The sequence below is a fragment of the Urocampus carinirostris genome, chromosome 13 (assembly GCF_059441175.1).
Source record: "Urocampus carinirostris isolate Australia breed hairy pipefish chromosome 13, RoL_Ucar_1.0, whole genome shotgun sequence".
Taxonomy (NCBI): Eukaryota; Metazoa; Chordata; class Actinopteri; order Syngnathiformes; family Syngnathidae; genus Urocampus; species Urocampus carinirostris.
In genome coordinates this window covers 12,102,552-12,130,257 of record NC_142361.1, presented here as the reverse complement: position 1 = coordinate 12,130,257, position 27,706 = coordinate 12,102,552, and the positions used below count along the sequence as shown (strand labels likewise).

The window sequence follows — 27,706 nt, the reverse complement described above, 5'->3', positions numbered from 1 at the left end:
GAAAAAAAACAATGACAAAAGAAAAAAGAGAGCTAAAATAAGATTACCACTGAAAAGCACAGGAAATACAAATAAAATATTTCTAAATCCACAAAAAAAAAGATAAAATACAAAACACTTTCAACCTTTTTCATTCTCAACAAATTGAATGTGTTATGATTATGTATCGTTGGTGATAGAAATGAGTGGAAAGGTGTTGTTAAAGGATAGTGAGATGTTTAGACGCGTTCTAAGGGATGGGCAGGGCACCTGCATGATGTGGCAGGGTTAAACCAGTGAAAGCTGTCGGGCCCTGCTGTTCAACAAAGGATTGTGTTGTGTCACCCTGACCCGAGTGACATGGCCACTTTCTCGTGTCCCGTTTCATCTGAAGGGACGAAAGCATGACCAACTTGGGTGCCGAAGTGCTTGACTTGTTTGGGTGTTTGGGCATTCATTATGGCCACGGTCCAAAAATGTGTGTGTGTGTGTGTGTGTGTGTGTGTGTGTGTGTGTGTGTGTGTGTGTGTGTGTGTGTGTGTGTGTGTGTGTGTGTGTGTGTTTTAATACTTTTTCCCTTTTTTATTTATATTTTGTTTTTGTATGGGTTTGTCTTGCTGTCGCTCACCCCTCTTGAGAGATATGACCAGGGTAGATGGATTGATAGATAGATGATTATGTTCATGTTCTTGAATCTTTGCCAATAAAATTCTCGGAGAAACAGGGAATCGCTCAGAGTGTAAGTCCATGATGCTACATTTTCCTGCATGCCTAAAATCAAGATTGAGTGTTTTGTTGCTCTGGAACGAACCTGACCCGCTGAAATGGTGTCCTATCTTCCTCTGCAAACATTATTCATTCTTCATACATTCATTTTTTAATAATATTACAATTATTCAGCTAAATAAAGAAAAATCTTAGTATGGGGATTCTATATTTTTTATATTCACTGTTAGTGTTTCTAAAATAAAGAATGTCTTTGTCTTTTGGGGGGGGGGGGAATGTCGACAGAATGACAACTCCAGTTCATGCAAGTGGAAGAAAAACAACATCGCCATCATTATCACCAGCCAGCCTCGTTTCATTGGTCCACCGCTCACATTTCACACTCACTAGGAGACAAATGCTAAAAGTGTGTGCTCTTGTGTATGTGCATGTGTGCAACAGATCATTTCAGTCTCAGTATGGCCACCCACTTTATTCTTTCAGCTGCTCAGGTGCTTGTAAGTACAAGCATTAGAAAGAGGAAAACAATTTTTTTTGAAATATGAATTCATGAAAACGTAATGAGATTGTCTCATCAATGATAAACGTTTTCTTGTCCAGTATTATTTCACTGTTGTCTGGGTCACGGATTCTCCCTAGCAACACACGGCCAAATAAGCTTCTTTGAAAAGAGTTTTTTTTTTTTTTTTTTTTTTTTGCCCATAGATGCCACAAGACGGCAGCAAAGCACAACGCTGTTGGGGTCACTCAAAGAAACCCGGATAGACCTCCATTAATATCCAGATATAGCTCATGGGTGGTGGGACATTGTAGTATCCTTGTAAGGTTGGACGAGTAGATACTTGAAAAACATCAACACCCGGATTAAGTGCAGGGCTGGTCAGGTATAAAAATACAGGATTTCGAAGAATGAGAGCAGGGTTGGGTAGGGTTACTTTAACTTGATTACTTTCAATTACTTTTGGATTACTCGAATACCTAATATGCTAATAAAAGACAAAAGAACCTAAATATGAATAAAATTACTATATTTTGTGCTGGCTTGGGGAGTAACGGAATACATGGAACGGCAAAAAGGATGTTGGCAAGCTGTTCGGATTTATTTTCATTTTGTTTCTGTCGCATTTTATGTTAGTTTTGCCGGAGATCAAAGCCAGGAGAGAAAGCTTACCACGTGTCGTGAGTCATAATTGTATTCATATTTAGTTTCTTTTGTCTTTTATGAACATATTTGGTATTAGAGTAATCCAAAAGTAATGGAAAGTAATCAAGTTAAAGTAACCCTACCCAACCCTGAATGAGAGTATGAAGAATAGGAAGAATAAGAAAAAAGCAAGGATGAATTTGTATATGAATCGAGAGGATTGTTTTCACAGCGAGCGTCGCCTTTTCAGTTCGCTGCGTCCCTTGACAACTTTTGAAGAGGACAGGCCGTCAATATGGTCAAGCGGTGGGATAACTTGTCAATTCAGATTTTACCCCTTGCCTAATCTTGACACAGTAGAAAATGAGTTTGTAGAAGTGATAAGAAAACCATTTAATGTTTATTCAGAGCTTTGTTTTCATTCTACTTGCTTAGAATAATGAGTGTGATTTTTTTTTTACTGTAGAACACCAAGCTCCAATTTCATCAATGGCTTCTCTCCTAGTTTTGAGTGTATCAAACGATTAATTTAAGTTTGACACACTCCTAACTTAAGTGACTTAAATGCTAAAACTGATTGCCAGTCAAAATATGTAAATGGGGAAGTTTAATCTCTTAACAGTTTTATCTGTGTCATATCAGTTTGTCACAAGCCAGTATCTGACAATGCTGAGGGCCGGCTCTTTTCTGAGGAGCAGGACAACGCTTTGAACTGAAAAACAAAGGTGATCAGATGATGAAGGAGCTGTATCTGAGTCAGATCAGGAGGCTTTTCTCGCTCCCAGTAGTAATAAAAATCAGTACTACATACCTGTCAACCTCCACAGCTTCATGCCCGTACAAACTGTCGTATTTTCCCGTACAAAATACAAAATAATCGTACACCATATATATTTTTTTCAGAATGATGCATGATGGAAAATCCCCAGACGGCAGACGCATGCGTACAGTAGCATCAAACCGCTCGCTTCGTTTGCAATGAAAAAAACGATACAGAGATAGAGACTTCCGTGGCGAACTCCTTTGACTTTATTGATTTGCCGTTTTGTGATAGTCGGTGTATACCGGATGGTACCCATCATTGACAAATTTGCGTTTTCCCTCATAGATTTCCTTGTACGTCGTACTCGTCTTAAAATGCATAAAAAACGTTCTTTGTACAGCAAAACCGTAAAGGTTGACAGGTATTGTTCTATCTGGTGGCACCCAGGAAGTGATGCCCGACGATACTGGTGGTTAATGGATCTGTGAACCGTCAACTGAACGGTGACAATTAAATCAAAGTATCCCCTTTTTGTTTCCTTCTGATTTAATTGAACATTGTTGATGTCTTTCAACAAAAATGACGTTAAACAATTGGGGGCAATTAAGCAAAACCCATCATACACACTTGTTACTGGGGTTCCTTAGACTATTAGTAGAGATTTTTATCCTCACTATGACAACCAGGGCACTGATTAGTAGCTTTACTACAGAGTAACATTTCTGCACACGAGTAGGAGAAAATAAATATTTCTTCGTGATATTTACATGTGTACTTGTTGTCATTAGAATAAAAAGTGAATTCATGCTGAAATTGAATTCCTCATTTAACTGACACCGCCTCACACGATCGTATACTTGTATTGTTTTACACCCGGAATTGTTTTCAAAACATAGCATGGTAAAACACAAAAGCAATAAATAAGACATTTAAATCACACAATGTACACTGAGAGTCTTTTTCAATAAGTCACGTGTCTCTCCACAAGAAGGCCTCATTGTCCAGCACACTGGCCAGTTTCCGGTTAAACGCTTGGTGAAATTCCCACAAGAGGTTCCGAGTGGACGGCAGCATTGGGCCCAGGCTCCTATCGGCTGCACGGCGGGTATTGAACAACGGCCGCTTGGTCAGTGCGGCTTTTGCGTGTTTGGACAAAGAACCTACAAAAACATTCGGAATATTGAAACCCTGGATTGTACAACATAGCATACATAAATGTTTTTGTAATCTTAATTTATATTATACATATATGAAATTATGATGCTTGTTTCTTCCCCCATCCTTTTTTTCTCTCCTATCTAAACCCAGATTGGCTCTCAGGCCGGAAACAGATTTTCTGTTTAGAGGGGGGCTGGATTAGTGAAAGAATGTCAACTCCAATTTTTTAGTTTACTTTTTCAATATTATGCTTTATCATTCAGCCTACAATAGTAACGTACCCTACATATTATAATCATTGATGTCAAGGGATTTTTTTTCTAAACATAATTGGATACCTGCCGACGCAACCAATTTAAACGTTAGACTACCGCTTTCGCCTCTTAAAAACACTGCCACGTTTTTAATTTCAAACAACAAAAATCAGGACTCAAGACTAGTATTTTATTTGAGTCTTTGTGCGTGAAGAAAACCGCTCCAACGATCGCAGTAGACTTTCAATTTTGTAAAAGTATGCCCGATCCGGTAATAGACAAGCACGTTATTTTTGTTCCTTTTTATTAATCTGGAAACGGTTTGTCTTTTGCACGAAAAAAAAAAGAGTGTGCTATGAAATCTACTGCCCTTTAATGGTAATGTAATGCATTTATTCCCAAGTAATGGGGAAAACATTTTTATGTTTGGCATTGAATGTGTTAACTAGTTTATTTTGACTGTTGAGTGAGTGCAGTTGTACACCACAACCAACTCACCAAGCTATAGAAACTCAACACTGCCATCTAGCAGGATAGATCGTTTGGTTTGCATTCATTTAAAAAAATCAGAACTTTTGATAGGAATGAACTAGAAATACATTTATTTTTTGATATACACATACATTTATGGTTAGCCTGAATAAATCATTGAACAGGCCGTATCGGTCCCTTGGGCCGTAAGGCACACCTGATCTAAGACAGTCTGAGACTTGGCAAACTTCTGTACTCTGTCTCCCTCTAGTGATCACAGCAGGTCTTGTTTCTTGAAAGGGTTCTAACTGAAATGACTTATTGTATGCTTGATAATTTTTCTCAACAAAATGTAAAATAAGATCCAAAATTTATTGATACTGACATTCCAAGGTTACATACCTACATTCAGAAAGTTGAACACTTTTTCTAAATTTCCTTGTAAGTTTGCCGCATAGTCCTCCAGACGCAGGACGAGAATCTGCTCCCTATGGAAGACTGTCAGCCAGTCCAACAGGAAGACGATATACATTCCCAGATTCAGTCTGACCTACGTGGAAACCAAATAAACAGAATGCATTTTTTGAAGTGATGCTGAAAGATAAAGGCTGCTTTTTTTTAAGTCCCGTTTTTTGCATATTAAATACATGAACCTTTTGGTGCACCGACAAATAAAATGTGCCAGGGGTAGCATAAAACGAACAAAAAAAAACAACAATAGTAAAAAAATCAGTAAAATATATGAGAAATTATTAAGAAGTATGGAAAAGTTACTGTTAAGGTGTCCTTAATAAGTTGAAAGTTGGTAAGTGTTAACAGTGTCCAAGTGAGTTCAAAGAACCTTTATGCTTTATTTTCCATTGAACCTGCTTATAGTTGACTTCTGTCAACCTTGTTCAGAGCGGAAAACATTACATTCGAGGAAAGGGAAAAATAATGGTATGAAATAGGACTAAAAAGTATATAAATATAGAAAAAATACTGAAAAGTACAAAAAAGCTGAAAAAATGTTTTAATAAGTATACAAGAGAGTACTGAAATGTATGAAAAAGTACTGAAAAGGACAAAAGTGGTGAAAATAAAAGAAAGCCTGGGAATAGAAGGCAAGAACACTTTAGCCAGTGGACATATTTAAAACCATGAGTAATTTCTGGGAATTATCCTCCTTATTTTTTTCTTGTGCTGCCCTCAGCTTTGTTTCACAGGATGGATTAAATCCGTTGGCGCACCTGATCCAGACTTCAGGCCGCATTTTCACTACCCGGCCCCACAATATCGAATTGTGGAGTGATAATAAAATCTGTGAGAATATGAACAGCAACTTAGGCCAGTCCCTTAGCACTACCTTTCAACTTTTTGCCTATTCAACCTGGAATCTTATTTCTGTGTTTTAAGTCTTTATTAAGTGTTTATCCTGGAGTGACATGTCTATTTCATTTGTAAACAATGTTTACTACGTTATTTTTTACAATAAAGAAAATTCCAAGATGTTTCAGTTGCTGACCGGCATGGAATTGGAGAGACCGGTGCTGTAAACGCAGGATCGGAGGGACCTCTCAGAAAGGCAGGCCTGGAAGAGTTTGACAGACTCCATCACCTTCTGATGGAAGTCCTCTGCCGACTTGTTGGCCATCTTGAAGTACAAGTAATCCGAGTACAACCTGGGGGCAGACAAAATTGGAAACCGATGAGCCCCACAGCATCTATCGCACATGAGGAGCCGTGGCTGTTCTACTTACCTCTCTGCGGGATCTCGGAGCATGATGATGATTTTGGCATCGGGCTGCAGCGTGTGGATGAAGTCCTGGGCCAGGAATGGTGGCTCGGCCTCTTCCTTGTCGATATGGAGATAGCTCCACGCTTGGTTGTCCCACATGGTGGATGCGCTGGCTTCACCTTTTAGAGGAAATTGACTGTATTTAAAATAAAATAGGGTCTTGAAATGAGACTTTTTAAAATTGTATTTTTTCTTGTAATAAAATACACAAAAAACAGAGGCCCTGTTTATTTTTTACATAAATTTGGTTTGTAAAAACTTTTTTTATACCTGTGCATACAGTACAATACACTCAAAAGAAAAGAAGCCCTATGTCGTTTTTTTTGTTTATTTACGTCTGAAAACCTAGTATTGGTTTCAAACGATCAATTTATTTGAGAAAAAAAAAACACTTCAAGGTATGAATGTAGTTACTAATTCGTTTGTGCAGCACTTTGAGACTGTTAGGATTGAGGGCTATACAAATAAATGTGACGTGTGCATTCTGGAACGATAAACTGTTAAGAAGCAAATAAACTGAAACTAAAAACATCTAAAAGCAGATGTATGGTTCATTTATTTCATTTAAAATACGTAAAAACTGCAAATACAATTGATTTTAATTATTAACTATTTCAAAAAATGGGACAGTACCAATAATTAAATTCCTGGTATTTTTTTTTAAATGACTTATTTATAATATTAATAATATTTGGAGAGCACTTTTAATATAACAAAATGATACTCATTGTCGTGCAGAACAACTTCCAGTGTGCGATTTTTATTTGGAAAATGTAAATAAAAGATCAAATGCAAAGAAAAAAAAACAATATGTATTTGCTTGGGTGTCTATCAATCTATCTATCTATCTATCTATCTATCTATCTATCCACCCTGGTCATATCCCTCGAGAGTGGTGACCAACATCAACACAAAACACACACACAAAAAAAGAAAATGAGTAAAGCGACTACTTGGGTGAAACTAATTTAAATATTTGGTGACTTGAACACACAATAAATGCAATAAAGATAGATTGAATAGGAAGCCAGTTCATTATTTAGGGTATTATTGCACACTGTTGTTCATTGTTTATATCATTTTCACTATCGACCAATCATGTTGCCGTTCTTAAATACCTACAACCTTAGGGCAGATCTGCTTTAGTAACCTAGGAGATTGAATGAAGAGAAACGGCTTACAGGAAGATTTTAGAACAGGTTGGAATTTCTTATCTGGGCTTTGGGCTCTCTCCTCTCAAGTTTAAAATCTATCCTCTCTGCTTATTTTGAGTGTTTACCAAGCTTTAAACTAAGCTAAGTTCCATCAGTCCATTTTTGGGCCTCTTGTCCTCAGTAGGGTCGCGGGGGCACTGGAGTAAATCTCAGCTGTCTTCGGGCAGGGGACACCCTGAACTGGTTTCCAGCCAGTCGCAGGGCACACAGAGACAGAAGACTCCCAAGCTCATTCACACCTAGGGACATTTTAAACCGGCCAATTACCCTGACATGCATGTTTTTGGAATGTGGGAGGAACCCCACGCAGGCACGGAGAGAACATGCAAACTCCACACGGAGAGGCTGCGGTGGCTGGACTTGACCTCTGTACCTTGGGGCTGCGAGCTAACCACACATCCATCACCATTAAGCTAAAAGTAAGATATTTTTTTCTGGAAAAAAGAAAAAAAAAAAGAAATATATATATATATATATATATATATATATATATATATATATATATATATATATATATATATATATATATATAATGTTGAAAGTCATCAAGAATTGAGAAATGTTTTCTGAAACTTAAAATTCAAAACAAAAAGTAAAGTCTACCAGAGAGTAAAGTAATTTTTATTGACCAAAGTTGGATAGCTTTGAGTCGACCAGACACATCCCACATGCACGGAACATTTAATCCACAGTTTTTTTCTTTGTAACCAGAAAGTATTCACAATCAAATATGATTGCATTTCCATCTGTTTGCATTGGAGCCTCATGAGCGGACCATAGTAAAAAAAAAAAAAAGAGAAATGATCTCAGAGTGGAACCTGAGAGTTGTGTGTACAAAGGTGATGCAGCGCCATATAAAAACATACACAAACACGTGCACACAAAAATACACGCATTCCATACACTTTTTTTGTGTTCACCTGTTATGAGTTGTACAAGCGGGTGCTGGTCCTTGGAAACTCTTCCAGTATTTGACCCTTGGATGTTGTACGCTGCCAAGTCAAATAGGTCCAGGTAATCTTCCACTGGGAAACTTTCCTGGAAGCCGTCTTTAAAGCGGATGTAACCTGGATGGGCGGCAAAATAAAATCCCCAAATATACACATTAACCTAAAAGCAGCCAGACTAGGAAAAGAAGTCCTACATTCTTCAAAATAATGAAAAAAAGGATGTAAAAATAAGTGAACGGACATTTTTTGTGCCAAATATAAATCGAACTGTGGAAGAATTTACATTGACTTAATGTACTTGGGGTGGTTGAAAGTTTTTCATCCTTGAATAAAAAATTGAGCAGTAAGTGAAGGTTTAGACAGGAAGTGTGATTAGTCGATAATTTACTTTACGAGTTATTTTTATCTATTACACTCCAGCACTCTGTTAACACTCAGTTCATCGTGGTTAATGAGCACTGTCAATATGGTTGCTAAATTCCAGATCAAGACTGTGTTGTCATCTGTAGAGTAGTGAACCTTTCTACTTGGACGTAATTAAAACTACTGTAAGAGCTGGGGTATCATAAAAAACACAACTATACATTTATATTAAAATATTTTATAAAAAATATACGGTAATAACATTATGACATCTGGTCTCATCATTAAAATTAATTAGTTAATTCATAAATAGGTACTGTGCTGTCATCACTCTGATGTATCCCGTTTTTCTAGTGAACGTCGTGCAACAACAACAAAAATTTGCTGTGAGCATTCGAAAGTCATCCATGTACACCATATATTCTCACATCTAGCTGTATTTACAACTATAAAATAAGATACAGAAATAAGGGGCTCAACTTAAATAAACAAATTGGTTTGTGGGTCACCGGTAGTAAATGGTGAGCGGGAAATCAAAGGGACAAACCTAAGCACAGAATTTACAGTCAAAATGTTCTGAGTTTGGGTCTTTTTATTGGTAAAATCATTTTGCAATACTCTTTGCCTGAAAAAAAGGAAAACATCTTGGACAGGACACAGCAATGGAGGAGAAAATCTTTGAGTGGTTTGAAGCCCACAAACAAAATGGATATGGGAAAGCTCTCAAGATTACACAAGGCTTTATTCCTTCCACAGGTTGGGGTACATGTTTTCCATTTCTTTTACTATGGGGATATTTTTAAGCAGTTTTAGGTAGTCGGATTCAATGCAATGTATATATGGTAATTTCTTACTAGCCATTTACTTTTAGAGTAACACAATACTTTTGGGTGTCAGTAATCCAGAGGTAAGGGGTTAGTTCCTGGTAACCATAAACAAGTACTTTTTCAGTAATGTGCTAGAAACTGTTAACCACAAGAGGGCACTAGAAGACTACTGTTTATGTTTCTCAAAGGCAGAACAGTTACCATATGCGGTATAATTTATTTCTAACTGTATATTTCAAATTTTATCCACCGTATTTCCCGGTGCTTAAGGTGCACTTTCAAATTAACGGCCAATTTGAGGTGTTTAGGTTTGCTTTATAGTCCAGAAAATTCTGTACATTAACTGAATTCAACAAAGTGGGTAATTTTGCCACATGAAGTGCCTTACCAAATCGCTTCCTGGTCCACCAATGCGGCTCCTTCATGATATTAAACCTGACCTCGGGATGGAGCAGCAGCCGGTGGAACAAGTCAGTGGTGCCGCACTTGGGCTGCCCGATGATGTAAAAGTAAGGTAAGCATCGCAGGCGCCAAAAGCCACTGTCGTCATGCCGACGCGGGCGCTGCCGGAAAACGGATGCGAGGCGGTCGCATACAATCTTGAAGTTCTTGGAGTGCACCGTGAACAGGTTCGCGGCATACGGGTCTTGGGTCTTTTCTGCAGGAAGTTCTTCGTACCAGCATGGGCTCTTAATGCCTGGCAGGAAGTGGCGAGGTATCACAGAGAACAACTGTGTACAAAAGGAAAATACATGATCATGGGATTGAGATATTGAACAAAATGTAAAATAAATGATGAAAAAACAAGTGAATATAAATTTTGTAATAAATGGTATCATAATGATGATACCATGTTCATATAAACACGCGATTAAAAATGTAAACAAATTTTTTTTTTTGTCAGTATTGCTGATGCTCATTGTTAGTCGGCAACAACTTGTTTGTTGACGTTATTATTTGGCTTTGTTTCTGGAACAAATGATATAGATTAGATGCATTCAAAAAAACATGTAAAAATGTATATTTTTGTCAAACATTTAGTTTTAAATGATAAGACCAAGGTAGCAGTATGATTCATAATTCAAACAATTAGTGTATAGTGAATATTCTTTAAAACAATACAATTTTTGTACAACTTAAAAAAATGTATATTTCTGTGGCTAGTCCGACTAGTTTTAAAATAACTGGTTCATTCATATTGATTACATCTGACATTGATTGACAAATCCATGAATTTGTCATTTCAATTGCTCTTTTCTAATTAATTTCTAAAATTGAACAATTGTAAAAGCTATTTGTCGTGTTTTGCCTTTTTTAGATTCACCTTTCACTGGACATTTTTCAAATGGAAACTAAATTTTAATTCTTGAATCTAAATAATGAAACTAAAATTAGTTACAAATATTTCAAAATATTCCATGAACAAAATGTATTTACGATATAGAACAACAATGGATTTTCCATATTTATACAATATTTGCATTGATGAACAATATATTGATTCAATTAGAGTCCATACAATTAGAATTTTAAAAAAAATGAAAATAATTAACTCTTAATGAACTCCTCGTTACTTCTTTGCTACATTTTAAACACTGCGGTTTATTCTTTTATTATGGCAGTAGAGAGAAAAACGGCAAGCTGCTCTTTTTCAACAATGAAAGCACTCTGTTTACAAAACACCGCAGTGACGTCTGTGTTTTTGCCAAAAATTATTATATAATGCATAACAGGAATAGAACAGGAGGTTTTAAAGGTATTTATTCAATACTTACAATATACTCACGTTGTTCCAACCTTTTGAAACACAAATCAAGTCCTTAATTAATACAATCAATTTGAACAGCAGTGTAAGTTATTGATCCAAAAACGCAAATTTTTCCATATCGCCTGGTCACTGAAGTGTTTTTTAATCTTCAGGGAACGTTTACAAGCAAATGCAATGACAACAACACAAAAAAGCACATCTGTGGCATATTCTCAACATGGTTGCCCCTTTCCTATCATCTAAAAATACAGGGTTCACATTTTACGTGATGCAGCCCTCATTCGCGTTTTCTTTTGGCGCAGTAGTAGATATGTGCTCGTCTTCTTATGTGACATAAACAACTCAAGCAGAGTTAAAAAACAGCATCATGTGTGTGGCGGCACCGCGCCGTTGGCGTTCTGTAGTCCAGAATTTACGGTAAGCAAAGTGAGTTTGAGACCCTTCCGCGATAGTCATTGAGGAACACTGCCTTTGCCTTATGTTCTGCATCCCTGTTACACATCTACCAATTTCACACAAAAAAACTTTGAAAGATTACTCACACGAGGGTCCGTCCTGATGATATCTTTTTGGCTTGGAAGCCTCCGGGACGGGTATTCCAATTTGGATTGGATCAACCTCGTCAACTGTTTTATGTTCATGTACGTCCTTTTAAAGGAAAGGCCCGGTGCTGAAGCTGCGATTTCTGAGTTATTAGTAGGCCCGCTGGCAGTTTTGAAGTGATACGGCGAGGGCATCAGCAGGGGTCCTTTCTTGTCCCAGGTCAGGACGTAGGAAGCCATGATAAGGAAGGTCAGAGTCAGGCCAAACAGGAAGAACACCACTTGGGCTTTGGAGAAGCTCATCGATACACTGTGCCTTTGGCTTCCTGCAATATTTGAAACACTTGGTAAAGTAAAAGAAATTGTATTTTTAATATTTAATCTCCCACAGCGGCTTTGGGCGTCTTTATGAAGCTTCTTAATTTTAGCCTCAACCGTGCGTACGTGTGTGGTCGTCGTAACACAAAGGAAGCGCTCACAAGACCAGAATAACAGTTACGCTGTAATTCCACACTGAAAACAAAACACAAATTCCCTTGCGGACTTGAAAGGGGGCATCTACGCAGCTTTATTTGGTTAACCTTATGAGGATCATTGCACAGCTCATGAATGAACACACTTGACATATTGACACAGGTGGAGGAAGCAGCGCTAGCGCCAAAAAGTGAGAAAGCCGAAACTACAGTATAATGGGGCTCTCTTACTCATAGCAAAAATAGCCGTGGAACAGAACCAAAACATTTTAGCAAAACTTGATTGAAAATTGTAATATTTGTATGCCCGTCAGTATGCAGCTGTGGTGTGTTCGATCCAAGCCTGGAAAACTTTAAATCACTTTGCATGAAGTTCATTATTATGCGCTGTCCAATCAGTTCAAACCAGCACTCATGAGAATGCATTAGAATAAAGGGACAAAAGAGACTATAAGATCACTGTCAAAATTTTTATACCGCCTTTATTACAAAACTGCCTTAGACAACTAAAACTACATTAATATCTATATCGTGAACCCGTATTTATAGGAGAGGACATTTTACAAACCCACTCAAAGCAGGTTAAACTCTGCAAAAATAGAATGCAGCAATGTATAATTTCACACCTAGGCCTTTAGTAGGCTAAATCAATCCAACCTTTTATAGCTACAGGAACCTACTACAGACACGACACATATGAAAAGCAACAATAATGACCTCAAAAAACTGTGATATTATTTATGTATATATACATATATAGGGCAGCACGGCGGCGCAGTGGTTAGTGTGTGTTCGGCACAGTTCTGAGGTCATAAGATCAAACCTTACTGTGTGGAGTTTGCATGTTCTCCCCCCTCTTGCGTGGGTTTCCTCCGGTAACTCCGGTTTCTTCCCACATTTGAAAAAACATGCGTTTCAGGCTAATTGGCTGGTCCAAATTGTCCCTAGGTGTTAATGAGTGAGTGACTTGTCTGTCTCTGTGTGTCCAGCAACTGGCTGGCAACCAGTTCAGGGTGTCCCCTGCCCACTGCCCAAAGATAGCTGGGATGGGCTTCAACAGCCCCCGCGACCCTACTGAGGATAAGCGATGCAGATGATAGATGGATGGATGGATACCCATTTATACTCACATTTTACTCACCAAAATTTATTTTACTTGTGCACGAAATCCATCCTCCTTTCTTTCCTCAAGAAGATTTATTTCAAAAATCTATTCAACCATGAACTTTTCTATCGCCATCAAAGCTGATGTTGAAAGTCGAACCTGTCCTGTCGTATCTCTGGCGTAAGTTTTCAATTGATTTAGAGCTGACAATATCTGTTCAACAGAAGCGGTGAACATGGAGATACTATATTTTATTCACCTTTTCTTTGTGATACTTCCATTTCCGCCTACTAGCCACTCATAGTTTGTGAAACCGGAGACCTTTCCTAAGACCTGCTAGCAAGCACAGAGTCAACAATTGATTGGCTTAACCAACAGCAATACTGACATTTATTTTATGCAGATTGTGAAAGCCTTCGGTAGATTTTTAACTCTGATCAAGAGTAATGGCTGAAATGGGATTGGTTCAATGCTAAAATATGAAAGCAAATATCTTGAAGCTGCACAACCGGGGGAAAGCTAAAAGAAGACAAATTATAATTAACATCTAATTTTAGATATTTTCAGGCCAGCAGGGAAGGCCTTGCTTGCCCTGTTAGCCTACCACTGCATCTATAGGTGGTTAAAAAACATGGTAATGCATTAATTTTGTCGTAAACCGCTGCCATATATGGCAGGATTCTGTTTTTATTTAGGTTAAACGTTAACAGGCTATCATCAAATACCTCAAACTCTCACCAGCCCAAAGGTATTTTAGTAGGCAAAACTAGTGATGAGAGATGTCAGCGTTGGTTTGGACTTGTTTTAATAAAGTGTACACAGGTGCCAACAGGAAAATTGTTTTAGGAAAAAAAAAGGTCATGGAGGGAGCATGTGTTCCAATATAACAGCTCAAAGCCGTCTCAGGCTTATTGGGTGCTGAAGTGTAAAGTAAGCTACCTTAGTTTTAGTAGATCCGTCAAGGCCAGTGTTATTTTGCTTTGATTTCATTTCAGGATTTAGCTAAGAGTTGGCATGCACCAGATGGAAGAATTTGTTGTCGTTCTTTATATCTACCGTATTGCTGAGGTTTTTGGAAACTACCCGTTTTTCTTCTACGTATGGAGATTATCATCTTCTGTTTAGCATCAGCACTATAGCATGCACTCTGCATTATCTACACAAACAGAAAGGGTCTTCTTTGACATTAAGCAGTCTTTTGACTTTGCAAGAATGTATTCCGTATTACTGTTTGTATATTCACATAAACACAGCTTGTCTTGGCTAAGCAACTGAAAGAAAATGTACTTAAAGAAGTAAGGCAGAGTTGTTGAGAGATGAAACTTGAATGGTTTACACAGATCATGACAATCCATGATAATCAGGCCATGAAACGCCCTTTTTCCCCACTATATGCACTTAATACATTAACCAAAGCGATCTTTTTTCAGTGTGTTCAAAAGAGAGGGATTTTCCCCAATCAGTAATAATAAGGATCATTTTTAATATTTTGATAGCAAAACCTCATCTTCATCTGAAACTAGGTTTGAAATATTAAGTTTTTTTATCTGCTCTATGTGTAAACCTACTTAATTTCACCCTATTTGTGGGTTATTTTTATAAAACACATATTTCATATAACTTAATACAAAACCACTCCAAGAACTGTTGAATATGCTTTTAGTGGTACACCTTTTAGGCTATCGAAGTTTTACAGGATAGGATCTTCTGTGGGCTGTACAGCAGCTCAGTGGTTAGCACGTCCACAGCACAATTTTGGGATCATGGGTTCAAATCCAGCTACCAGCCCTGCCCTCTGCCCAAAGATAGCTGTGATGGGCTCCAACACCCCTGTGACTCCACTAAGGATAAGCAGTCTTGTGACGCTACTGGGGATATGCAATCTTGCGACCCTACTGAGGAAAAGCACTGCAGACAATGGACGGATGATCCCCTGTATTTTAAAAAGCCAAAAGTGCCAAAACAATTTTCACTGATCTCAACTTATTTTATGAACAAGTACCATACAACTACATTTTCATGTGTGTTTTATTGTTGGTTGGTTGGATTCCTTAACCACTTGGGTCGGAGGGGCACCATTTTCTTTGGTGTGTCTTGGACAAGTAAAGCCTGGTGGTGCCCATCACTCTTCAGGCAGAGAAATGTTTCCACCCAGTCTCAAACCGGCGACCTTTTGCGTGTTAGGCAATTGTGCTAACCACTGCACTACAACATTGAAAACAATCTGCCACACAATAAAACCGTTGTATTAGTAGCACTGAAGTAAGTACCTTAGACCAGTGTTTTTCAACCATTGCGCCTGGGCACACCAATGTGCCGTGAGTCCTTGTCTAGTGTGCCACCAGATATTGCCCAATTTTATATTTTATTTACATGCCATTGCTTTCTCCCAGTGATCAGTCAACTAACTGTAACATTCATCCAATATCAGTAAGTGGAAGCACATTACTTTTTTTTCACTTTATATACTAATTATCTGCTCATTGGGTAGTACAGGGACTTATATTTAATGAATTATTTTGTTTAATGTAGCGGTTTAAGATTGCCCAGCAAAAAAAAAAGACAACAAAAAAATCTAAGTAAAAACCTTGAAAATATTTTATTATTTTCTCATTTAACTTTACTGAAATTGTTCAAACATATGATTTTTATTATCCTCTAGAAGAACATTTTTCAAATATTAAATATATTTTAGTCTTGTAGAAAATTAGAGATAAAATGTGGTAAAAGCTGAAATAGAGGTAAAAACTACAGTAAAATCTTAAATCATAGCAACATTTTTAACAAAAATGAATAACCCGTAGGGCATCACGGCAGCCCAGTGGTTAGGTTGTGTACTGCACAGTTCTGATGTCATGAGATCGAACCTCCTGTGTGGAGTTTGCATGTTCTCCCCGTGCTTGCGTGGGTTTCCTCCGGGCACTCCTATTTCCTCCCACATTCCAAAAACATGCATGTCAGGTTAATTGGCTGGTCCAAATTGTCCCTAGGTGCGAATGATCGAGCGAATTGTCTGTCCCTGTGTGCCTTGCGACTGGCTGGCAACCAGTTCAGGGTGGCCCCTGCTCACTACCCGAAGATAGCTGGGATGGGCTTCAGCACCTATGCGACCCTACTGAGGATAAGCGGTGCAGATAATAGATGGAATAACCTGTATTACCTCCTAGGAGAAACTTCATACTGTCATTTTATTTTTGACAGATTGTGTGCCTTAACATTGAAATACACTGCCTTAGAGAAAAAGTTAAAAATATATAAATATATATCATTTCAGCAAAAGAGAATACAATTTCAGACCTGTGGGAAGGATGAATAGATAGTTGGAAAGGATCCGTTTTTTTAAAAGATCGGGTAATCATCTATCCCACAAAATGAGAAGAATTGGGCAGATTAATCAGAGGGAGCCAAGGGAGCCAAGTAGGAGTCTTTTTCAATTTTTGACCAAAACCAATAAATGGTTGGCAGGCTGCAAATGGTCGCATGGCTCTAAATAAAATGGCAATGCCATAGATCCATCTATTTGTAAATCATACTAAAATTACACCTGACCTGCACTGCTTTTAAAGTATAGTGAGGTTAACTTCAGGTTGGACTTTATTATTAAACTGTTGGAGCTGCTAGCTACAGTCATATATTTTAAAATTTTCAGTGAATTGCATACTCCACAAGAACTGTCATGTCTGATTTTGTCATTAATGAATGACGATTGTATCCCTGGAATCTGCTGCCGTCTACCGCAAACACACTCAAACTCAAACAAAAAAGTCAGCGTAATATTAAACCTCTCCTATAAATATAACATCTTTCTAGGGAAGCCCACCTTGCCATATGGATTGCAGATGTGCTCCAGTGTGTATTTGCACACGCGTGTAGGTATATACAGGCATGTACGTGTATGTTTTTCTTTAGCGGCTCTTGAAAGCCAATATGACATTAATAACAAGGAGCGAGCAGCTGAAGACGTGTTCTACTGTGCGGCATGTTCGGGAGTGGCGGCGTAATTGCAGGTAAAAGAGGGTCAGTTGGGTTTATTACCCCAATTTTAGGAGACAAATGGAGCGTTATTTCAAACCACTTTATTTGGAGAAACTGGGGGAACATAAAACGTTGGTATTCATGTCTTGTAACGAAACAAAACGGCAGCCTTTCGCCCTCCTGCTAAACAATAAAAATAAAACAATATATCATGCTTCTATGTATAAGTCCACATGTTTTTTTACACTTAACTAGCAATAAGTCTTTGAAACATTTTACAAAATAAAAGCTTGTAAATTCACATTAGCATCACCTTTGTGGCTTTTCACACAACCTCTGGTATTTTTCTTTCTTTTTTTTTTTTATTAAAAAGGTAAAAAATAAACGGATTAAAAAAAAAACACGAGGGGAAAAAAAACTTCTCACAGTCCGTTCTGCTTTTTCATTCCGAAAGTAAGAATGAGACATGCTTTTACCAAAGTTGTACATAAGCATATTGACAGACTGTTTGATTGTCTTGCCAGACAGTTTTACTGGGCTCAAAGTTGTATTTTGTATTTACGTCATAAGGCCATTAAACCTTTACAGTTAAAAAAAAGCCTTGCTACAAAATACAGTGTGGCAGATGCTGCCCTCTACAGGTAGCCATCTTTTCATGTTTTCCATGAATTATGTCGACGTGTAATGGACCAGTTATTAGCCACCAATAAATTAATTCAATAAAGTTTTATTGATCTGGCTGGCAACCAGTTCAGGGTGTCCCCTGCCCACTGCCCAAAGATAGCTGGGTTGGGCTCCAGCACCCCCGCGGCCCTACTGAGGATAAGTGGTACAAATAATGGATGGATGGATATAAATAATAAGCCAAATATATGAACCATCATATAAACATACATTTCTCAATATACTCGTATGTTGAGAATTTTGCATTCATTTACAGTGCATCCGGAAAGTATTCACAGCGCTTCACTTTTTCCACATTTACATAAGTATTCACAGCCTTTGCTTAATACTTTGTTGATCCACCTTTGGCAGCAAATACAGCCTCAAGTCTTTTTGAATATGATCCCACAAGTTTAGCACACCTATCTTTAGGCAGTTTTGCCCATTCTTCTTTGCAATAAGTCTCAAGCTCAATCAGGTTGGATGGGAGACGTTTGTGCACAGCCATTTTCAGATCTCTCCAGAGATGTTCGATCGGATTCAAGTCTGGACTCTGGCTGGGCCACTCCAGGACATTCACGGAGTGGTTCTGAAGCCAATTTTTTGAGATCTTGGCTGTGTGCTTTGGGTCGTTGTCCTGCTGAAAAATGAACCTTCGCCCCAGCCTGAGGTCAAGAGCGCTCTGGAGCAGGTTTTCATCCAGGATATCTCTACATATTGCTGCATTCATTTTTCCTTCTATCTAGATTAGTCTGCCAGTTCCTGTTGCTGAAAAACATCCCCACAGCATGATGCTACCACCACCATGCTTCACTGTAGGGATGGTATTGGCCTGGTGATGAGCGGTGCCTGGTTTCCTCCAAACATGGCGCCTGGCATTCACACCAAATAGTTCAATCTTTGTCTCATCAGACCAAAGAATTTTGTTTCTCATGGTCCGAGAGTCATTCAGGTGCTTTTTGGCAAATTCCAGATGGGCTTCCATGTTCCTTTTACTATGGAGTGGCTTTCGTCTGGCCACTCTACCATACAGGCCTGATTGGTGGATGGCTGCAGAGATAATTGTCCTTCTGGAAGGCTCTCCTCTCTCCACAGAAGAACGCTGGAGCTCTGACAGAGAGACAATCGGGTTCTTGGTCACTTCCCTGACTAAGGCCCTTCTTCCCCGATCGCTCAGTTTAGAAGGCCGGCCAGCTCTAGGAAGAGTCCTGGTGGTTCCAAATGTCTTCCATTTACGAAAAATAGAGGCCACTGTGCTCATTGGGACCTTCAAAGCAGCAGAATTTTTTCTGTATCCTTCCCCAGATTTGTGCCTCAAGACAATCCTGTATCGCAGGTCTACAGACAGTTCTTTTGACTTCATGCTTGGTGTTTGTGCTCTAACATGCACACTCAACTGTGGGACCTTATATAAACAGGTGTGTGCCTTTCCAAATCATGTCCAATCAACTGAATTTACTGCAGGTGGACTCCAAATAAGCTGTAGAAAGATCTCAAGGATGACCAGTGGAAAAAAGATGCACCTGAGCTCAATTTTGAGCTTCATGGCAAAGGCTGTGAATACTTATGTAAATGTGATTTTTTAGTTTTCTATTTTTAATAAATTCAAAAAAAGTTAAAAAAACAAACTTTTTCACATTGTCATAATGGAGTATTTTGTGTAGAATTTTGAGATAAGAGATTAAATTAATACAATTTGGAATGAGGCTGTAACATAACAAAATGTAGAAAAAGTGAAGCGCTGTGAATACTTTCCGGATGCACTGTACATAACATGGGAATCAACTAGACTACTAGAGGGAGCTGACATGATTTTTGCCATCTTGCTACCACTGGTGAAATGCATGACAAAATGAAAATGGCCCCGCCCATGGACACCAGCTGAAACTCGTTGACAGATTGCTCCCTGTGACGACTTAAACGCTGTCCTTTGAGTCGCCTGGTGTCTAAGCTTCTGCGAAACTCCTGCTAAACTGTGTTGTGATACCGTCAAGCCCTGTGAATACCAGTTTTTGCCTGAGTTTTTTGCTCTTGTTTTGCCAAGCCCAGTGAATCTCCGTTTTTGCCTGTGTTTTGCTCCTGTTTTGTTCTCGCCCCGATCTGTTTGATTTTGACCACTTTCTCGTTCCCATCAATCTACTTCAGAGACCAACGATCCCCGGATCGAGTGTGCGTTCATTCCTCTTCTCCCCAATAAACTGTGGGTAACGTTACGCAAGTAGGGTCATATTCCTGTTTCCTGTCATGGTCCTGACAAATGGTGCGATTTGGTCACTTTGAGTCTACAAGGTTGGTATTCTTACTTATTAGCACTAGTTTTCAGTTGCACTGCACAATATAGTGACATCTAGTTGTCAAAAAATACACACCTCCAATATGAGCTTGCTCTGTCCACTCCACGCATCGGCCCGGTATTGCAGTACCTCCGGGTACGGTGCATTCGCAATGATCGCAGCAAGGCTTAGGGGCTAGGACCTTAGCTTGGCCTTTTGGCTGAGAGTAAGTGTCCCGGCTCCTAGGCTTTGTAGCGTATTATGAACTGACCGATAACGGATAATGGATAATGAATAACGAAGATAGAACAATAACCCTTAACCCCCCCCTCCCCCCTTTTTATTATTCATGTTATAGGGACTTTTTAAATGAAGAAAATGTTTCTTTTGTGCAGGTTGAAAATGAAAGCTTACTGACCGAGCCATAGGAAAATATCGCTTTATACAGCTGATCACATTGGAATATATTTGTAAGGTTTTCAGTACATTTAATTAGGTTTACTAGAATATAAGCGCCTTTTTTAAAATGTCACCATTCTATCAGTCCAGCCCTCAGCGTGTGGACTTTTTCTTTTATTTGGCCTTCTGTCTATTTAACTTTGACACACATGGTCTACAAGGATAGAATGAGAAAGCCACTACCAAGGTCTTTCCATAACTTTACTTTCATGCTCGAATATGGCTCTTGAATCTTTCACATGTTTGTTCTTACTTTGAACTCAGCTCATACTTGTCTGCTAATAAACCTAACAAAAAAAGCCGTCAATCTAGTCTGCTGATCTGACATGTCGGAGCTTGATTATGCACATTTCCTCAACTTCTTTCAAAAGTCACGCACTCGAATAGATCATCTAGCATATGCAACAGCAGTAAGTGCCATGACGTTGATAGTATCGTGAAATATTTATTTTTAAAGCAGATGGAGAAGCCGGTAGCCAATGTAATGGAGTCTGTCCAGCCAGTATGGACAGATCGAACTGATGGATTGTGGTTTAAAGACGATGGAAAATTCTCATTTGGCGTTTTGTAATATGTAACATGTCAATCATAGGTGAAGCTTGAATGATGTGGAGTTAAAGAACATCCAAGATGAGGATTATAAAAAAAGAGGAGGTAGAGCGCTCGTCTTGGGATCAAGGGATCCCAGTTCGAATCCCGGCTCGCCCGTGTTACATGTCGAAGTGTCCTTGGGTAAGACACTGAACCCCTAAAACCCCTAATAAGCAGGTTAGCGCCTTAGATGGCTGCAAGGCCGCTATTGGGAAATGTGGAGCACATTGTAAAGCGCTTTGGGAAGTCATTGACTTGAAAAGCGCTATATAAATGCAGATCATTTCATTTCATTTCATATTTCAGGGAAAGCCATTAGCCATCGGGAACATGATTTAACGGGAGTAGTATGGACTGACAAATGCAGATAAGAGCAGTGCTTGAATAACATCAAGTAAATAAAGCACTCCTAAAAAGACTTAGATTGTGTGCCAGAAGACTTGAGCACATCCTCCCACATTCCCAATGATTCAACACAAATTATTCCCTGCAGCTTGTAGTTGTTCTTTAGTCGAAAGTCCAAGCAAGAAGATAATGTCCTCTCATCCTCCCCATATTTGGAGCATTACCTCAAGATTTGAGGGTGCCAAAAGAAGCATGGTTTTCCCATTGAGGAAACTTCCAACATTTGAAGGTCACAGACAGGGTTTTTGTAGGACAACGTTAAGTCTTTCTGCCTAGCGAACCAAATACACTACCATTTATTTTACCTATACTGATCTTGACTGTGTTTAAACCCAGTGAATGCACAATCATTATTAATCACCAGAAGCAAAGCCAGGTTAGTGATAAAGTTTTTGTTTGATATCTAAGTGTGTATGCTACTTTGTTTGTGTATCTGTACACCCAAGAAAAGGGGGAAGGAGTTCAGATATGATCACCATCTTTCACAGGCAGTCAGGTAAGTGTCCCTAGATGAACTACAAAATCTGACCCAGCACTTTGGATTTTGTTGGCTCTGTATTTTCTCCTAGAAAGAAATTCCACTTTCAACTGCCAGAAAAACTTTAAACATCAACACCACCTTTTACAGTCAGTCATATTGGTTACCCCGGGTGTGAAAATTACCATGAAAAACAGAGCTTCTCCAGAGAGACATTTTGCTCTCCGAGGCACAAACAAGTTTGGCAAGGATCAATTTTCACGGGCGATCAGGGAGGTCATTCTAGAGGTGAAAATATGACAAATAAACCTGACTCTGCACACTTTTATATTTTTCAGACTCAAAAGGTTTTTCAAAAAGACATCCCCCTTTTCAAAACCGGAACAATATTCAAGTTCACCACAATGTAATTACGATAGTTAGAAGGGTTGACCTATAGGGGAACAAAAGCCCCAAAATGTTGACTTAGAACTTTCAGCTTTTTCTGATTTTTCTTTTTTTTTTAAGGAGGGCATTCCACTCTTCCAGGCCAGAACAATATTGAATATCAACACCATCTTTTACAGGCAATCAGGTAAGTTACCCCAGATGTAACAACTGGCATGAAAAAATTGACTCGGCATTTATGGTTTTGCTAACCCAGCAACTTGTCATGATTCCTATGTGATTCACCAGTGCCCGCTGCGCCAACTGACTCTGACTCTGATTGGCTCCTTGTCCCTATTCAAACCTAATCCTATGTGTCCGCTCTTGTCAGTCCGTCTGCGAATCACTGTTTTTACACGGCAAGCCCTTTTTTCGACCCTGACTTACGCCTGTCCCGTTTTTTGCTCCTGTTTGTCTCTCGCTACGACCTGTTTTGATCCTGATCACGTTTGCTCTCCCAGTCTTGGCTACCGACCAGTTTTCCGCCCCTGACACCGCCATCGCTCGCTACGGAAGATCCACTTCCGTGTTCGGATCACAAGCAGAGTATGAGAGCGAACACCGGATCATGGGCGCACCCCTTCAATAAAACTTGTGGTAAACATTAGTGGGTCCTATTTCTGTTCTGGTCCTGACACAACTTTCTCAGAAAGACATTCAACGCGCTCAGGTCAGAAAAATGTTAGGCCAGGATCACAATATTTTACAAACAATGACCCAACCAAAAAGAGAAATGCAACCCAAAAATGTTTTGATGTCTCAATGTGGGTGATGCTCTATTGGTGCACAGCCATTCTAATTAAAACTGAGTTTTTATTTCACTTCCAATGGACTCTCTACAATTAAATTCTAGCAGGCTAGCACTGTTTCTGCAGCAGTAGAAGAGGTCATCCCTCAAACATGTCAAACAGGCAAATCTAAATGTGTCATGCTAGAATAAACAGAACAACAATCAGAAGCGCAAACGGTCACATGTGGGAACACGAATATTTATGTTATCTGTGTAATGTAAGCCACATGATGCAATGTTTACGCCTCAGTCTCCCTTGCTAGGACAACATGTAATAAAATTGACACTGTGCAGCTGTTTAATGAGCTGTGGGTTATCTTAAGGATTACAGCTCAACACACTCCTTCTAAGAGTTTCTGACAACATTTAAAGATTTTTAATCCTACAACTGGCAAACATTCTTATTTTTCCCTTTTTTGTGTGCGTGTCCTAAAGGACAGTGTTACTGGGTATAGGAGCGGAGGTTAACAGTGAATAACAGAAATTGCAAAACTATGACATGTCAATACATCAGTAGTTTGCAAAACATTTTTAATGTAATATCATAAATTAAGGTTTAACCAATGCAAAATACATTGTATCCCAATTCTTATAAAACTACCATCGGCCACCCCAACCTAAAAAAAATACAAAAGATCCATGGGCAGATAACGTATTTGAAGTTCTCGGAAGATTTTAATTTGCATGTCTTTAGGGAGACGTTGTACAGTCGACTGCATTGTGTGCATAAAAATAGGAATCAGATGACATGAATAAACAAGCATCACATGCAAAAAACAAGAGAAGGTCTTTCAAAAAAAAAGTATTTAGGAATTTCGCTATGCCCGACAACTAAAATAGTGTTGCTTTTGAAATACAGTCATTTCATTTGGGAACATTTAAAGGACCTTGGGCAGATTCAGCGGAGCAAGCAGTTCAAAACATTATGATAAAAATATTTTATTGAAGTAATTAACCAGTCGGCAGAAAAATATTTAAGTTGTGGAATTGTTATTATAAATCAGAAAGGCTATTTAAAAGCTCGACATAAACATCAACCCAAAAAGTGTTGATTTTTCTATTAGCTTCCCAGAAATGAAATACCTCAAACTGTCTTGCAAGCTGCAACTCATATAAATAAAAGGTTTGTGATTCCAAAACAATGTCTTATAGTAAGAGGAAAAGCAGTCTATAGCAACTAAAATCTGACAAAACAGAATTAAAAATAAAAATAAATAAAAAATCGGAAAGTGCAAAAAAGCCAAGAAGACTGACAACAGATTCAAAGCAGGTTTGAAGTATTGGATGACATTATTGAAATGTTGGAGGACAACGTGGGGAAAAACTGGAGACCTTTTACTACACAAAGATGTAGATGAAAAAGATGGACTTCCAACCGTTGGAAAAGCTTGCCATTTTGAAACGGTCCAAAAAACTACATTTACCAAAATCTTACTAAAATTGATGTTGAAATTTCCCAAAAAGCATGTAATAAAGAAAAAAGAAAAAGAGAGCGATAATAAGCACCTGGACAGCAAATTGTAAAGTTTGTGTCTATTTGTCTTATGTTTTGTTATTAGAGCTGTGGTCTTAAGCCTTTTTTCAATCTGAGAGCTACCATTTGGGCAGAGTTTGATATGTATTTCCAAAATATCAACTAATGTTATTACCATGTTGTTACTTATTGGGAGTGGGTTGAATAGACTCGACCATCCCTTTTTGCTTTTCAGGTGATTTGTTTATTCCTTGATGTGATGTTTGTTGCAACGTGATTGAAAAGGAAAAAAAACGAGAAAATATAATACATAAATACTAAGTGGTTAACTAGGTATCATACATCGATACAATAAAACCACAATACACATCTCTACTCTTACCTATCAGATTTTGAGGTTTAATTCAAATGGAAGATAGTACTGGCCCACGAAGAACTTTGAAACATTTTAGAATATGATTTATAACATAAAATTTATATGGATACATTTAACTGTTCATATTATATTATAAAATATGAAAACATAATAATATTTTTAAACAAACTTTACTCACAATTGCGTTGAGAGGAGCGTCGTTTTATTCGCTGCACATCAGGCATCATCAATCAAACGATGCACGCTAATCCAAACATGATGAGCAACTGGACAGGTGAATTTCTATGTTGTGTGTGAAAAAACAACAACACGGAGTGCATGGCAAGCGGAGTGAACTCATAGTCGCCATCAGCAGTTCAAATGAGAGACTTTCCGCTGAATTCATCAGACTCCTGGCGAGAGCTAGGGGAGGCGCACCAACGAGCACATCTGACTATCCCATTATTAATCCTCCACTGCCGATGCGGGATTGATTAGGTGTGGCCTGTTCTTACCCACAAGCCACTACGCGGTTTGAAGATTTTGCCGGCAAGGTAAGGCAACCTTAATGAGTCATCCCGTCTGTATTTTCTTTTGAAACTGAACGTCCGTATGTAAAGCCAACATGTCGATTTTTCATTCCCAAAGCTTATTTTTTTCTAACCAACTGCCAACAAACTGAGCGGCGGCTGCTTTGAAATCGCTTTTTTTTAGTTCAGTTCTTCTCTCATAAAGCTTCCACACTTCAGTGACTCTGAATATGCTTGTTGTGTTGGTCATAATTGTTTTCTTTTGTTGGTGTCGGGGGATTTGTTCAGGCCAATCAACTTTGGCCTGGACAAATCTATTGACACTAACAAAGATGTCATATAATGAAATTGTGAATATGCTTGATTGCTAATAGGATTTTCGAGAGGGGTTGTTCAAATCCTCACTTGTTTGCTGGTAATAACATCATATTGTAACATAATATTGTGAATGTGCTTGATTGCTGTTGTGATTGTCATGATTGTTTTTTTTGTTATTAATGTCAATAAATTTGTTCAAACCAAAAAATGCTTGATTGCTATTAAGATTGTCGAGAAGGGTTGTTCAAACCTCACTTTGTTTGTATGCTGCTATTAGTGTCAATAAATTTGCTCAAACCAAAAAATACAATTTAAAAAGTTCGGAAATAATTGTCAAACGTCATATTGTCAGATTTAAGGAAATAGTAAAATTGCTTAAGTGCTATTAAATTAAATTCTTCAACCAGAAAATTAGGTGTAGACCTTACTTAGCGACGTCTTTTTGAGCTGTTTAATAGCCGTACTAGACACTTTGCAGGAGCATTTCAACAGAAGCTTTGCAATAACAGGATATTTGTCCATCCATTATCTGGACTGCTTATCCTCAGTTGGGTCGTGGGCGTGCTGGAGCCCATCCCAGCTATCAGTGGGCAGGGGAAACACTGAACTGGTTGCCTTTCAGTCGCGGGACACAAAGACAGACATCACACTAGCTCATTCACACTTTGGACCGGCCAATTGCATGTTTTTGGGGAATGCGGGAGGAAACTGGAGTGCCCAGAGAAAACATGTAAACTCCACATGGGGAGGCTGCGGTAGCTGGACGTGGACTTGAACCCTGAACCTCTGCACCGTGGGGCTGCACGCTAGCCACCTTATCCGCCGTTTTAGTCATTTTGAACTGACTGACTATGTGCAACCACATCAGCTCCTTCATATAGAGCCAAATATATTCATCAATTATAGTTTACTTGAAATGTTTTTATTTAGTTTAAAAGAACCTTGCTTTCCATTTATTTCTTATTCTCAAACAGCATTTGGTCCAATATAATTTAGCTTACACTCTACTAAAAGAATAAAAACTAATGGCTACTAGTAAAAGGGCCAAGAATCTTTTTTTTTATGTAGCAAAATGTTTAAAATCTGTTCATTGTTTAATACAAGTTTTTTACTTTTATGTGGAATCTATTTTAGAAATACTTCATTATAAAAAAGGCCCATGCAATGAGAAAAGAAAGTTCTGAATGGATGGACTTGCTGTTTAAAATCATCACTAATTCTATTGTATGGGACTGAGTTGTGCGTCACATCTATTGGTCTCACTATTTCCCTCTGCCATGAGGCATGAGAATTGTACGCCTCACTCTGCACCTGCAGACCCTCAGCAAGGTAATATCTCATCTCATTAGCTGCACCGCTTATCCTCAGTAGGGTCGTGGGGATGCTGGAGCCCATCCCAGCAATCAGGGGACACCCTGAACTGGTTGCCAGCCAATCGCAGGGCACACAGGGACA

General features: G+C 38.6%; 1 protein-coding gene and 1 long non-coding RNA gene across 3 annotated transcripts in view; one reads left to right on the top strand and one right to left on the bottom strand.

Moving 5' to 3' along the window:
• Nucleotides 1-55: 55 nt before the first annotated feature.
• Nucleotides 56-25,970, bottom strand: LOC148353747 (carbohydrate sulfotransferase 15-like). 2 transcript variants are annotated; one of them, XM_088351092.1, is made up of 8 exons: nucleotides 25,603-25,968; nucleotides 11,937-12,262; nucleotides 10,015-10,357; nucleotides 8,407-8,553; nucleotides 6,235-6,391; nucleotides 6,000-6,156; nucleotides 4,898-5,045; nucleotides 56-3,772 (listed from the first exon to the last, which is right to left on the bottom strand). In XM_088351092.1, exons 2-8 carry the CDS (start codon nucleotides 12,237-12,239, stop codon nucleotides 3,582-3,584), a joined length of 1,446 nt encoding a protein of 481 aa, XP_088207218.1. In that variant the 5' UTR covers nucleotides 12,240-12,262; nucleotides 25,603-25,968; the 3' UTR covers nucleotides 56-3,581. The 2 variants fall into 2 exon arrangements, with proteins under 2 accessions (XP_088207218.1, XP_088207219.1); XM_088351093.1 differs by having other exon boundaries at nucleotides 3,591-3,772; nucleotides 4,902-5,045; nucleotides 25,603-25,970.
• Nucleotides 25,667-27,706, top strand: part of LOC148353744 (uncharacterized) — a 42,005-nt gene continuing 39,965 nt past the window's right edge. Inside the window, exon 1 of the long non-coding RNA XR_015852420.1 lies at nucleotides 25,667-25,957. This is a non-coding gene — a long non-coding RNA (uncharacterized LOC148353744). The remainder of the gene's footprint in view (nucleotides 25,958-27,706) is intronic.

Bases quoted from the DNA above. Each gene is read 5' to 3' on its own strand.
- LOC148353747 (XM_088351092.1), bottom strand. From the start codon at position 12,239: ATGAGCTTCTCCAAAGCCCAAGTGGTGTTCTTCCTGTTTGGCCTGACT. The intron at 10,358-11,936 runs GTGAGTAATCTT...TTTTGTACACAG, and splicing joins TCATCAGGACGGACCCTCGT to TTGTTCTCTGTGATACCTCG. The intron at 6,392-8,406 runs GTGAACACAAAA...TTCCTCTAAAAG, and splicing joins GCTTGTACAACTCATAACAG to GTGAAGCCAGCGCATCCACC.